Below are 14,540 nucleotides of genomic sequence, written 5' to 3'. Positions count from 1 at the left end.
GAGTGACTGATGGGTGCAATACTACATCAATGTCTATTTATAGCTTGCACCACCGCAACTCGGTGCTGCTGTGGAGGGGGAGCTGGGTGAGAGTGACACAACTAGCCCTGCCAGGACAAGCAATTTATTTCTGAGTCAGCAGCTTTGGGGAGGTGAAGGAAGGAATCTGCTGGGCCAGAGTTCTGGATGGAAAACTCAGCTCAGCCTCTAGGAGTACAAGTGGGGCAAGGTCTACTTGAAAGCACAAGAGTTAAGAAGCTGCCTTTCCCAAGGGACTGGGACCTGGGCTCCCCAACTCTTTGGCCAGATCATGGCTTTGGCCATCCCTAAGCAATTCCACGCCCCACCCCTCTCCGCCCCCCACTGCCTAGAACCTGTCTGGTCCAAGTGGAGACAACATCAATGCTACTACTAAGGAGCTCCCATGTAAGGGCCATGTGAGGCTGTGGAGGTGGCTGAAGGCAGGAGTGCAAGGAGGAAAAGGCTCCCTGAGCCCTTCTCCAAATCAGCAGTCCGAGTTTCTCTGAAACACTTCTTTATCCTAAGGTCAGCTGTAGGGCAGTCCCAAGGATGTAGACCCAGAACAGGGAGAGGTGCCTCTCTGTCACAGTTAGGTTCTGGGTAGGGACCTCAAAAGCAGCATCTGCTGCCCAGGTGGGGGGCATGGTGCTTTACAGACATCATTTCCATGTCACCGTAAACCAGCAAAATAGGGTTTCTTGTTATTTTCTAGTTGAGGAGATTGAGGTTTCCAGCCGTGCCAACAGCAGCAGCCAAACTGGGATTTCCTCTCCTTCGGTGGCCCCAGGCAGCACCCCAAGCAGAGTAGGCTTTCCCTTAATTCCCCAAGGCAGGTGAGTGACCAGGACGTGGGTCACCCCTCAAGAAGGCGTAGTATGAGGGCCGAAACCCTTCCTTCATTAGCAGGCTTGAGGAACCAGGCTAGTTTACGGGGATTCAATCCCAGTGTGTCCACTCTGAAGAGGACGGCAGGTGTCCGGGTGACCTCCTCACCTGGTTTCAAAAGATAGACGTTCCCAGGGAGAGGAGGGTGAGGAGATGGCCACAGGAGCCAACAGTCTGGAAGAATGCGGAGTGAGGGGAGCAACTGCGGGCCGAGGGCGTTCGGCTTTCCTGGACAGCTTTCTCCCGGGCGAACCGGTGTGTGTGTGGGGGGGGGGGGGGGGGGGAGTGGGAGCGGACAGGGCGGGCCCGCGGTCGCCCCAGGGCGGCGGCGCCGGGCCGGAGGGGGTGGGGAGGAGCAGCCGCCCTGTACTTCCCCTTCGCCGCTAGCTCTACAACAGCCTGATTTCCCCGAAATGATGGGGCGGCGCTGGCCAATAGGCGCCCTCGCGGCTCTTTAGGAGGCGGGGCTGGGCTTGGGTTGGGGGAATCCCGCTAAGTGTTTAGATTTCTCGCCGGCGCCGCTGCCCCGGCAGAGCGCGCCACTCCTTCGTCGAGGCAGGACGTGCGTCCAAGCCCGACCGAGCAGAGGCCAGTGGGAGCAGTGCCAAGCCAAAGCCAGCCGAGCCCAACGGCCCCTCGACCCGGGCATCCTCTGCCTTCCCGCCGCTCCCCTCCGGAATTGCGCTCCCCGCGCCGGCACAGCTGCCCCAGCCGCGCCGGGACCTTCGGGCGCCGCTGCTGGATCGCGCCCGTTGCAGAGGTGAGCCCGCCTTCGCTGCCGGGGGGGGGGGGGGGGGGGGAACCGGTGGCGTCGAACAAAGACGCGCGGGGCTCCAGGAAGTGGGGGCCGGCAACCCCAGCCGGGAGAGTCGCGGGCGCGCAGCGTTGCCTGGCCCCCGCGCGGGCTCGTGAGGGCGCTGGAGGAGCGGCGAGCGGCAGCGCGGGGAGGGCGGGCCGCGGCGTGGACCGCCCACGAGCCGAGGTTGCCGGCGCCCGGCCGCTGTCGCAGATCTGTGTGCGCGGAGCCGCCGGGGCCTCTGGGTGGCTCGGTAGGTTTGTCGCGCGCATCCACGAGCGCTGCTGGGGACTGGAGTGTACGTCCGCGCGTGGGCGCCCTGTGCTCCCCACGCGGGCTTTTGGCGGTCCCAGCTCCGCACCCGGGCGTCAGATTTTAGGCTGTACGTGCAGGTGTTGGGGGGTTGGGGCTTGCTGCCCTGGTTGGCTGGCAGACCTGCTGGGGCTACGGGAAGAGGCGCCACAGGTGTTCCTTCGGCTTCTTCGCGGAGGCGGGGAGCCAGGCAGGAGGGGCAGAGCCTTCCCGGCCTCTGCACTGTGGCTGTCTGAGAGCGCGTAGAATAGATGGGATGGGGGGTGGGGGTAGAATGCTGGGTGACTGCTTGCCATTAGGGAAGGTGCACAGCTAGTGGCAGCAACTCTAGTAGGGAAATTTCTTGGCGTCAACCAAAAGAAGCCTCTCCCTTCCACAAGGATTTGAATTTGAGGAGGAAAGTCTTGGTATTAAGATATCTTTGTATTATATCTGTTTTTCCTTCACATAAATCCTGAAACCATCACTTGCATGCCTGTCTTCTCCCAAGTGTTTAGAGGAATGTGGGGGAAGGGGCTGAAGTGTTTTTGCCCAAGACGCTGAAAATATTTGGAGGGCAGTTTTATTCCAGTGAAAGCCCCCTCCCCCGTGATTGTGGTGCCTGGTGCTTGGCTCAAGGCTGGGGAAAGTAACTGACTGACCTGGGGGTGGGGAGATTGGGCAGGGTAGTGCCTCGGGGCTGCTCAACAGACTCCAAACAGGACTCTCTGTTTTCTCTTTACAGCCAACATGCCCATCACTCGGATGCGCATGAGACCCTGGCTAGAGATGCAGATTAATTCCAACCAAATCCCAGGGCTGATCTGGATTAATAAAGTGAGTGTAACTTTTTGGGTTTTTCTGCTACTATCTTAACACATGTTCTTTGGGGGACCAAAGCTTCAGATGCAGCTCAAAAAGGGAAGTGATGGGGAGGAGGCATATGTGCTTCCCAGTCGGTCCTGCATGGAGGGAGTATACAAGGGCCAGTCTTGGGTCCCACTTGCCCGACTTGTGCCTTCCTCCCTTCTTTGATATGGACACGACAGACACCCACGTGAGGGCAATGATGGTTTCCAGCACGAGGACTCTCAGCATCTGCAGAGCCATCTGGTCTCTTCTGAGACCCGTATAAACACCCAGCATTCTGCAGGGTTCCAGTCAGAGAGACAGGAGACAGAGAAGTGGGCACTGCTGGCAACAAGACGGCTGTTTCAGCAAGGGACCCAAGAATTAACCTTGCACCATTTGCCCAGGCCCAAAAAACCTCATGCTTGTGCACAAAGAGTAACACAGACTCTGCAGACTTAATAGTAATAATAAAAATAATGATGGCTCATGCTTATTGCACACTCCCTATAAGCGAGTGTGACACCATGCTAACAATGTGACTTACATTGTGTCCTTTAATCCTCACAGTAGCCCTGTGAAGTAGATACTATTAATATCTCCATTTTCAGATGAGGAAACTGAGGCACTGAGAGATAGATAATGAGATCGTACAAAAAAGTGATAAAGCTAAGATTTGAATCCGAGAAGTCTGACTCAAAAATGTATACTGTTAACCACCAGTAATGATAACAGTGAGACTTAGTCCTTATATTTGTCATTGTGATTGCTCATTTCACAGAAGAGAAACCAGTGAGAGACCAAGAGGTACAGGGACAGTGCCAGGGTCACACACATAGTTAGCATCCAAGTCTGGCCCAGGGCTCCCTTAGGTATATGGCCAGGATCTGCTGGGCAGGAGCCAGTGGTCCCAGGTGTCCCAAGCAGCCCCTATCTAACGGATGGAGTTCTCACCTCCATATTGGTGCTGAAAAGCACCAGAGAGCATCCTAAGGTGCTCTATATGGGTCCCAGCACATCTGTAACAGGCAGAGGGAGATCTCTGCTGATCTGATGTTGCCACAGTTCTTCAGAACCCAGAGCCCCTTCTGAGAGATCTAGAGTGGTAGAGTACTCTGTTTAAGCCATTCTCAGGATGGGTCAACCTAAACCAGATGTCAGGGTGAAAAGGGGAAGTCAGCCTTTTCCCAGACCAGGGTTGGTGGGGTTGTGGGGGGTGGTGCCGGGCAGACTCATGCTAAAAGCCTATGGCCGCTGAGCTGACACAGCCTTGTATATTTGTGTCTATGTGTGCCATTCAGGAGGAGATGATCTTCCAGATTCCATGGAAGCATGCTGCCAAGCATGGCTGGGACATCAACAAAGATGCCTGTCTGTTCCGAAGCTGGGCCATTCACACAGGTGTGTGCCCTGGTCTCCAGGCCTGGGGGGGCTGGGGCAGGGAGGAGACAAGGGGAGTCACTTCTGTTAACACAGAGGCCCTTCATTGGGGTGTCTGAATTCCCTGAGATGGTGTACAGAATTTGGGAGTGAGCACGGGGCTGACTTGTACTTTTGGTGGAAAAGTTCATCGTTTCAGCAAGTTCTTAAAGGAACTTGTGAAGTCAGTATCTTAGAAACTGTGGTTTCACAGAGTTTGTGGCTGGATTAAAGTTCTCCTTGGCAAAAGCAGTTGTGAACCTGGATAATGAAAGAGACCCAGGCCTTCCATTTTCTTGATGTTTACCAAGGTCCTGGCCAAAGGCCCATCTGGTTGGCAGCCTCCTTTTATCCTTGAGTGTTGGGGTTCTTGGTCCATCTCATATCAGTCAGCACATCAGCACACTTATCAGTAACTGTTCTTTGATGCCTACTTTTTGCCCACTCCTGTGTTTAGAAATATCACATAAACCCTAGTCCCTACTCTCTGGCTGCTGACAGACCAAGCAGGGAGACTGGGCCTGGTCTAGGACCAATATAGCACTTTTGGACATATGGGCCCTCTAGTGCTTCTGGCTGGGTCCTTCAGGAAGGACCTGTGGGATGTGTTTAAGCCAAGCCTGGGCATTTGAGAGCCCCCAGGGCCTGCAGAGGGTCACCCAGGAACACCTGCTGCTATTTGGCCAGTTTGGATCTCTGGCAGCATGAGAGCTTAGGGGTACTGTCTCCTTCCTCCTTCCAGGCCAGGGGTCGGCTGAGGATCCCCACGCATGGCCCTGACAGTCCTCTTCACTCTTGTGCCCACTAGGCCGATACAAAGCAGGGGAAAAGGAGCCGGATCCCAAGACATGGAAGGCTAACTTTCGCTGTGCCATGAACTCCCTGCCAGACATTGAGGAAGTGAAGGACCAGAGCAGGAACAAAGGCAGCTCAGCTGTGCGGGTGTACCGGATGCTCCCACCCCTCACCAAGAACCAGAGGAAAGGTATCCGAGGGCTTTGGGTCATCAGAAAGCTCTCAGGGAGGGTGGGAGGGAGGAAGAGGGGCAACTGGGGCTGGTATGCCTATACCAAGACTGACAGCCTATCTGCCTCACAGAGAGAAAGTCCAAGTCCAGCCGAGATGCTAAGGCAAAGGCCAAGAGGAAGGTGAGTGTGGGCCTAAGCTGCTAGTCTTTGGTCACCAGGGATTCAGAGTGGACAATGGAAGAAGTGCCATAGCAAGCTTGGGCCTAAGCTGCTTTCTCCTGTTGCAGTCATGTGGTGACTCCAGTCCTGATACCTTCTCCGATGGACTCAGCAGCTCGACCCTGCCTGATGACCACAGCAGCTACACAGCTCAGGGCTACATTGGGCAGGACTTAGAGGTTGAACGGGCCCTTACTCCAGGTGAGGTGGGCCCAGTCTGGCAGGGGACCAAACAGGTCATTGGGATGGCTCCTTCTTTTGGCTGTAGGATGCATTGTGCTTGTGGGTAGTGGCCTATTGGAGCGGGCTGCAGGGTTGGGGGTGCTGGGTATCTTGCAAACCAAGAGAGCACACAGTTCTAACATGTGGTTTCTGCTGTCCTTCAGCCCTGTCACCGTGTACCGTTAGTAGCACTCTCCCTGAATGGCACATCCCAGTGGATATTGTGCCAGACAGCACCAGTGACCTGTACAACTTCCAGGTGTCACCTATGCCCTCCACCTCTGAAGGTTTGTGCTTCTGGGGCCTGCTTGCCTGACTGTTTGGGTCCTGGGAAGGATGTCCTGAGGGCAGGAAGATGCTCAGAACTCCACCTGGCATTGAGTTGCCTGTGCTGTGCTAGAGAAAAGAGGGAATGGGGGCCGGGGGCTGCATTTTGGTCTAACATTGCTAGTTTTCCTGGCTCTTCTGCAGCCCAGTCTCTGAGGGTGAGGAAGGAAGCAAGGGGGTGGGAAGAGGTGTGGCTTCAGGGTTTGGGAGGCTGAGTCACTAGGACAATGACCTGTTCTGGAATCTCCATGGCAGGCAGATGTCTGCTGGGAGGTCAGTGTGTGGGGACATGTGAAGGGGCAGGGGGATCTGGCAGTGCTGGAATTGCTGGGGAAAGCCTGGCTGACTGCCAGCCAACCTCTCTGCTCTTCCCCATCCACAGCCACAACAGATGAGGACGAGGAAGGGAAATTAACTGAGGACATCATGAAGGTAAGGCCCATTCCACCCTGGGCACTCTTTTGAAGTGGCTGCTTCTGAGGAGAGAGAAAACCACTTAGAGATCACAAATCGGAGGGTAGGCAGCTGCTACTGTGACCTGGTTGCCTCCATAGTCCTACAGGTGCCACATCCATGTGGCTGGGGACCACTGCCCTCCTGGGCTTGTGGGAAAGACACTGTGGAAGTGAGGATGGGAGGGAGGCCTGATTTCTGACAGGTTGTACTGGAGCAGGCTTTAGAGCCTCAAACAGCTCTGAGTCAGCTGTCATTAGCACTGGGTCCCTGGCCTGTGTCTTCCGCCCCAGCATGCCCCAGGCCTGCTGCCCTGTTAGTTAGGGAAATGCACATCAGGTTTTAATAATCACCCTTTGGGATCTGTAATTTGATGGGGTTTTTCCTTTTTCTTTTTTTTTTAAAGCACATTATTTAAGCAGGTTTTTTTCCCCCCTGCTTCAATTTTAAAAGTGAATATAAAAAGTTTTGCAGTAGTGTACCCAGGCTTTGTTTCATCAGCATAGACGACCTGAGACATAGCCATAGCTCTATCTCTAGCTTTTCTAGACCTCTTTTTCTTGAATCACTATGCTAATCATTGCTTTAAGCCACATTCTCAGTTGGTATGTCCTTACCCAGTTGAGAGGGAAAGTCTTAGAGATTCTGTGCCAGAGGGTAGATGTGGGAGTGTGAGTCCAGGGCAGACCCTCACCTCCCAGGTCCCTGTCCTGTCTTCATTCCACATCTGCATCCATCTGAGAATGTGAAAATGGCCAAGGGTATGATCCTGGCAGGGAAGCTTCAGCTCTCTGAAGGCAGGGCCACAGAATGAGTCTGCCCTGGAAGTAAGCCAATGGCATTTTGCTCCTTTGTCCCCAGCTCTTGGAGCAGACGGGATGGCAGCCAACAAATGTGGATGGGAAGGGGTACCTGCTCAATGAACCCGGGGCCCAGCCCCCGTCTTTCTATGGAGATTTCAGCTGCAAGGAGGAGCCAGAAGTTGACCGCCCTGGGGGTAAGAAGTCTCTGGATCCACTAGATTTCTCAGAGAAGGGAGAACCATGCAGGGGGTGGGAGAGGGCTGGAGGGCTGGGCTGGGGAGCAGCAGAGGCAGAGCACCTTTCTTAAACTCTTCTTGGTACAGACAGCTTGTGAGTTGGCTGTTGCTCCCATGCACGCAGTTTGCTTAAAGATGGGGGGGGGGGCCTGTTGCTGTGGGTGGACGGTAGAGGCTGCTGTGTCTGGGCCTATGGGGATAGGGCTGGGGGGTGGGAGGAGAACACTGCACTCACCCTCCATCCTCATACAACCTTCTTCACATCTTCTAGGGTTTATCGGGCTGATAGCTTCAGATCTGAAGAACATGGACAACAGCTGGCTGGACAGCCTGTTGCCCCCAGTCAGGCTGCCCTCCATCCAGGCCATTCCTTGTGCACCGTAGCTGGGCCCCGGTCCCCTCTTACTCCCCTAAGCAAGCAGGACCTGTCATCATGGTAGCTGTGATGCAAAGAAACAGGACTCCTATGGGCTCCTTGACATGGCAAAGTATGACCCCCTTGCTGAGCAGGGATGGGGCCTCCCTCCTTGGGACAGTGGCCTCTTGGGGTCTGGCAGGCCGGGATCTGGGCTCATCTTGTGGGATAAAGCTGGCCCTGTCTCCTGGGAAGATGGGGTTCTGAGATTGATGTGTCAGGTGGAGGTCTCAGCTAGGAGTCAGCCTCTAGCTTTTCCCCCTAAGCCCAGCTGCCTGGAGAAGGTTCTGCTGTCACTGAGGTGGCCCGAGGGAACAGACCAACGACCTCAGAAAAGCACAGCACCAATCCCAGGGCTGGCTCTGCACTAAGAGACAATTGCACTAAGTGAATCCTATTCCCAAAGAACCCCCTCCCTTCCCAGCTGAGCCCTGGGGACTGTTCCAAAGCCAGTGAAATGTGAAGGAAAATGGGGCCCTGCAGGACAGTGCTCCCTCAGCCTCAGAGGAGCTCCACCCTGCTCAGGCTGAGGGGCTTGGGACAAAACTTGGCACTTTTTCTTGTGGACCTTGCCACGTTTCTGATCAGAGGTGTACACTAACGTTTCCCCCAAGCTCTCAGCCTTTGTTTATTTATATAGTGCCTTGCCCTGTGCCCACCTGCCCCCTCAGGCGGGCCCCAGCAGCCCTCAGCAGGCCCTGGGAGGGAAGTGTGAGTATCTTGGTGTGATTTTTAAAATTGGAAACGCCTTGTAATCACTAAGTCATGTGTGACCACATATGTACATGTATGTAAATATGTACATTTGTCTTTTTATAAAAAGTTCATTGTTTATAAGAGGTGTGGCCTTTTATTTGGATATAAATTACAAATCATTTTACTTTTTGTAGAGATATTGTGATGGACTCATTCTTGGCATCCTGCCTGAACTTGACTTAGGGGTGAGCAGTGACATACACCAATGCAAAATCCTTTCAGTTATGTTCACAAAGAAGATGACAGGAAGAGGGGACAGTCATGGCAAAGGGACATGCTCATATAAATACATTCACTTGCCCTTGGCTTTATTGCTGGGCAGTGAGTTGAACTGGGGCTCAAAGGCCTGGGGAGTGTTAGGTTTTGAGTTCTGAGTAATGTGCCATATAGTATATGTCCTGGTAAACTCAAATGCAAGTGTACTCAGATGCTACTTCAGAAAGTTAACAATTGGTAGGTATAGAACAGTCATGGACGGTCACAACAGACCCCAGCCCAGAACAGGATACCAAGGCCTGTTGTACTGGGCACTACCTGTCTAGTTTCTGCAGTGATGAAAATGTTCTCTCCCTGTACTGTCCGATATAGTAGGCAGTGGCAAAGTCACATGTGCCAGTTGAGCAATGTGGCCAGTGTGATGAAGGAACTGAATTTTGAATTAGTTAAAATGTAAGTAGCCACATGTGGTTAGTGGCTACTTTATTGGACAATACAGACAGATACTGGATTGGGGGCAGATCTGAGAGGGAGAGGTTGGAGTGGCTGGAGGACACTAGGGATGGACTTGGGGCCACTTACCTGCCAATTCAAGAGTATTTTACTATTTTGATGGCCAACAGTAACTATCAGTGCTGAATACCAGCTGTTCAGTGTATTGTAAAACAGGTCGATGCACAAATGTGTTAGGAAGAGCTTGGATGACTACATGGAACACTTTTCCTTCCTCCATGTCTCTTCAAGGTTCTGGCTGAGCTTATGCACACAAAATCTCTATAAGGTGATCAGAACAATGTTTCCGAAAACCATGGGTTGAGAACTACTGCCATATGGCAATGCCTCCTTCAAATAAGGCCCAAGTCAAAGGAATGTCTGAAGGTGAAAGGTCTGGATTTGGGCTTTTCTCATCACCACACCCCCTCCAACCAGTCCCTGCCCTGGGGGATAAGCAGTACCTAGCAGTAAGGCTGGCCAAGGGAAACTAGCTGGTACCACTATCAACATCTAGGGAGTGAGGCCATGGCAGTAAGGGCGTTGCTCAGGGAAACCAAGCCCTGTGGACACTTCTCCATACTCTTAGTCCCAGAAATTGCTTGGATTTAGATCCCCTCCCTGGGACCAGCCCTCTGGAAGGAGTGTGACAGGCCCTTTGTAGAGGAGGAAAGCTGAGTGAGAAAATGATGAAAAAACTAGAAAATAGGCCAAGATCAGTCTAACATGTTCTGCAAAGCTCAGGAAGTATTGTTGCCCGATCTTGGACATGCCCTGTGAGTAGCATGTGGCCTCCTACTTGGTGGGCCTTTGGCTTGTGGATGTCTAGAGAGACCCCAATCTCAAGCCCAGTGCATTAGAAGATCCACCTGGATTTTTCAAGGGTAGCCTGACCTGGGGACAGAGGAATGGATGACATGACCTTTCCCAGCTCCTCTGAGGCCCAGGAGTTGGGCTTACTGAGGAGAAGTGGATTAAGGTGGCTAGCCTATGGCTTTCAACTGGGGCCTTGGCAAGGTCTTCAAGCAGGTGGCTCTTCTAGCTAAGGATGTCTGGTGTAGTGTGAAGCCAGGTACAGTGGACTAAGGAGCAATGGGAGGGAAGAGATGCAACCCGGAGCAAATAGCAGGGACTGCTTCTGACTTTTCTACTCTCCTCTCATCCTTCAACCTAATCTCTGACTTAGAGTAGGCAGTAGGTATGTTTAAGTCCCAGGCTGTGGAAATCTTGCAAGTTCTAATATGTGAAGTCAGTCCATCACTTAAAAGTTATCAAAATGGGGGGCATCTGGGTGGCTCAGTCGTTAAGCATCCAACTTCAGCTCAGGTCATGATCTTCAAGCCCTACGTCAGGTTCTGTGTTCATGAGTTCGAGCCCCGCATCAGGTTCTGTGCTGACAGCTCAGAGCCTGGAGCCTGCTTCGGATTCGGTGTCTTCCTCTCTCTGTCCCTCCCCCGCTTGTACTCTTTCTCTCTCTCAAAAATAAATAAACATTAAAAAAAAAAAGTTCTCAAAATGGGAGAGGAGTTCTACCCACTGGCTTCCAATCTCCAAAGTCATGGCAGAGTCCTGACCTCCTCTAGCTCTTCTTATCTCAGGAGTCCTAAGTAATTGGGACCAACTCCTTGAAATGTCTAAGGAGGAACCCCCAAACTCTACCCCCTCCCCATCACATGGGAGCTGAGTTCTGGGGACCAGGCCTGGAGAAGTGGTGTGGGATAGAGCCAGACCTTCCAGGCTGTTCCATCACACCCTACCACGGACATCACCCCTGCCCAACAGGAGAAACAGTAACTGTGATGGCAGCTGACACCAACTCATTAGCCAGCCAGTGCCTGAATGGAGCAACATCAGTATAATCTGGCCCAAATTTGGGCATAGTAATCTAAGATTATTCTAAGGATCTGCCATGCTTTTATGGCTCATTCCTGAGAGTTTCAGTCTAAGAATTAATGGTGGAAACTCTTGGCTAAGGAAGCTAGGAGGTCATTGGAAGATCTGTTTTGTTGGAGTTGTGATGACATTGTACTTGAGGACCACTTTCCATTGGGGTAAAGTGGCAAACCAGGGCTTGATCATACCAGCTAGAACTTCCAGGTCTATGGACATTCAAGGGCATTTCTGGTTAGTCACAGGCATTTTCTTGCCTTACTCCGAAGGGGTCACTTTAATTGGGCTGGTTTATTCATTTAGTTCACTTGGCAATAGGAAGAGAGAGGCTAATATGCTAATCAGGGAAGACAAATGCAAACCATCCCTTCTTGATATATCAGTTTTCAACATCTGTCAGTGGGCTGTGTGCAAGATAAGCACTTACTCAGATCTCTGGAAGCTTGGAACAGGGACTGCCAAAGACAGAAATGAAGTCCCAGGAAAAGTCTTGGGCCTGGTTCCAGGTGGAGTCTTTTCCTCCGGGAGTGATGCCCGCTGGTTGGTGGGGTTGGGTCATGCCCAGGCTGTCATTCTCTGGGACCGTTTGGTCTTATTTCACATTATTTGCACAGATCCAAAAGTCCTCTTGTTAGCAGGGTACAGGTTTCCTCAGCAGCCCTGTGGAAGCACCCAGGAGGCCTTTGTCTCTGTCAGATGTAATGCCCTTGCTTCACTTGGGCACAACGAACTCTCCAATGTGAGGATGTGTGAAATTCATGGGAACTCTGCACTAACCTTTCCCCACTTGTGCCAGTGGGCACAAGTGCAGGAGAATAGGGGGCTGGTGCACTTCCTTTTCCAAGATTAAACCTACTGGGCAGAGTGATGTTTGTCTTTGTTAGGCAAGGTTCCCTTGTGAGGCTGAGTCTAAGGCAGTACCAGGGTATAGCTGGCTGGCCATATAGTTTTCCGAGCTCTAGGCTGCTCCCCAGAAACCCATTTCGGCTGATTTTCTGGGGATAGGAAATTATAGAAGCAGCCTCCACTTTCGTAGGCTCAGTGGAGAGGCAGGCCTAGGGAGTCTATGCTAAGAGTTTAATTTCAACTGGGGAGATACTAGAGGCAATGCAGGCATTGAGTGCAGGGGAGAGGCAGACATCCAGCCTGCCATCCTTCCTCCAGTTCCATGAGCTCAGAAATGGGAGGAACTGGGAAGGACCTTAAAGTCGGCCTAGGTAATGACAACAAAGGTCTTGGGTGTTCACTTTCCAGTAGGTGCTGTGCCAAGCTCCCCACAAGCACTATCACACTGGTGCTACACCACAGCATCTTGTTTGCAGACCAGGTAACTAAAGCTCAATTGGTATAAGGAACTTGCCCATGATGACTCGACTAAAACGTATGAAGCCTGGATTCTAACCCACATCTGTCTGTGCCTGGACCCCAGATGGGTTCCACAATTTCAGGCTGTTGGCAGAGGAGGAAACTGAGGCCTGGGAAGGATGTTTGGCAGAGTTTGCTTGGGGCAGGACACTAGCACTTCATGCCAAGAGAGCATTTGGGGACACCAAGGGAAGGCATTCTGGATCCTGGGACCCGGCCCCTGCCTTCAGCTCCCCTGCTCCCCTTCTCACTAGGCAGCAGGGCTTTGCTGCTACAGGCCCCGAGGCCCCAGTGGGATGGGGTTTGACTTTGTCCTCAAGGGAGGGATGCTTCCCCTATGCCTTGGAGGCCACCTGCAGTTTCTAGGGGTGGGGCCCCAGGGAACTAGGACACAGGCCTGTAACTTGGCCTCGGGGCAGGGGGCAGCCGCTTCAGTGTGTCTGTGAACCTGCTTCCAGCTGCAGGGGACTCTGGCCTTATCTCAGCTCTAGGGATCAAAGAGGATATTGCAGCTGTGCCTCTGTCAGAGGAAGACAACCAGAACTCTCCTGTTCTCCTGCTCTAAACCAGACCCTTTGTTAGATCTTAGGGTACTCAGAAATCTGAACTCTGGGTGAATGTATAAGCCAGGACCACTCACAGGTACATCCTAACCTCCTGCCATCAGACTGGAGTCACTCTATGGTTGTCCTAAATCCAACCTGGCTTCTTGGTCCCTGAGAAAATCCAGCACCCCAGGCAACTGACTGGTTGTTACCCTACACCAGGGAGGCTTCAGACTCACTTGAAGGCTTCCTTCAGAAAGGGCCCTCCTCTGCCCTTCAGTCCCAGCTGAGGCAGCCTAGATGGGGCCCTCACTTCCATTTCTGGCCAAATGCCTTGCACTGGCCTGGGTTCGCTTCTCTGTTTCTGCCCTTCCCTTTTCCCTAACAGTCAGGTGGATGTGGGAGTGTCCAGTTGGCTACCACTTCTCACTCACACTGTCAATCATGAATCTGCCCAGAATTAGGGCAGGTGCAGTGAGTTCTTCCACAGCAATTAAAAACACTCAGCCACATCTCTGCTCAGAGAGGTGAAGGGATATGCCTGGGATCTTAGTTCGGGAATAAAGTACGTAGCCAAGGACATAGGAGTCCCAGGGTGCGGGTGGTGGGGATTTTGTGCCAGGCTTTTCTGAGAAAGCTGACTGCATGGAGTGAGGAAGTTGTGTGGATACAGAGTTGGTATTTGGGGATCAGAGGTAGTATAGGAAGGAGTCATTAGGCCAGAATAGATATCATTTTCCTAAAACTAAGAACAAGTTGAGAAATCCTGACATTTTGGCCACAGTAGGGTGATGGTGGACTTCGGTGGGGGCTGTTGGGAAGTGAAGCATGAATGCCTCTGCTGGAAGTCCAGGGTTCCCCTCCAAGTGCTCTTTCTGGGCTTGCCAGAAAGGGGAGAGGTGCTGGATGTCAGAATGCTGAGAGCCATGGTGAGTGAGGGCTGCGCTCCTAGATGTGGGAGCCTGGCATTGACATATAGGTGGGTGGGTGCGAGGGTGGGGCAGAGAGAAGGACCTGAAGGGGTCTCCAACATTCCAAGGCTGGTGACCATGCATCACCACCCTTCTGTTATAAACTGGGCCGCTAGTGTTCTTGGCTCAGGAGACCATCTGCCCCAACTGGGGGTGGGGACTGCCTCAGGCCACTCATTAGGACCCCATTTTTGGTCTCTGGGCATAATAAGACACATACAAGGTGACCTTGGGGCTCTCCCTTATCTCACGGCCCACACAAACACAGCCTCACCATCCAGTGCCTGTCCCCTTCCTGTCTGCCACTCCCCTTGTGGTCTGGGGAGTACCCAATCTCTCCAACCAGACTGGGAGCTCCCCAGGAGCAAACAGCTTATTTCCTCTGTGTTCTCACAGTGCTC

At 52.8% G+C, this 14,540-nt stretch overlaps 1 protein-coding gene across 1 annotated transcript; it reads left to right on the top strand.

Moving 5' to 3' along the window:
• Nucleotides 1–1,371: 1,371 nt before the first annotated feature.
• IRF1 (interferon regulatory factor 1) lies at nt 1,372–8,741 on the top strand. The gene is made up of 10 exons (XM_043587347.1): nt 1,372–1,666; nt 2,739–2,830; nt 4,144–4,243; nt 5,070–5,246; nt 5,360–5,409; nt 5,517–5,649; nt 5,835–5,957; nt 6,380–6,429; nt 7,312–7,447; nt 7,761–8,741. The coding sequence occupies exons 2-10, from the start codon at nt 2,744–2,746 to the stop codon at nt 7,871–7,873; spliced, it is 969 nt and encodes a 322-aa protein (XP_043443282.1). The 5' UTR covers nt 1,372–1,666; nt 2,739–2,743; the 3' UTR covers nt 7,874–8,741.
• The last annotated feature ends 5,799 nt before the right edge of the window (nt 8,742–14,540 follow it).

This window comes from Prionailurus bengalensis, chromosome A1 (genome assembly GCF_016509475.1).
Source record: "Prionailurus bengalensis isolate Pbe53 chromosome A1, Fcat_Pben_1.1_paternal_pri, whole genome shotgun sequence".
NCBI classification, from domain to species: Eukaryota; Metazoa; Chordata; class Mammalia; order Carnivora; family Felidae; genus Prionailurus; species Prionailurus bengalensis.
This window is presented reverse-complemented; position numbering and strand designations above follow the sequence as displayed.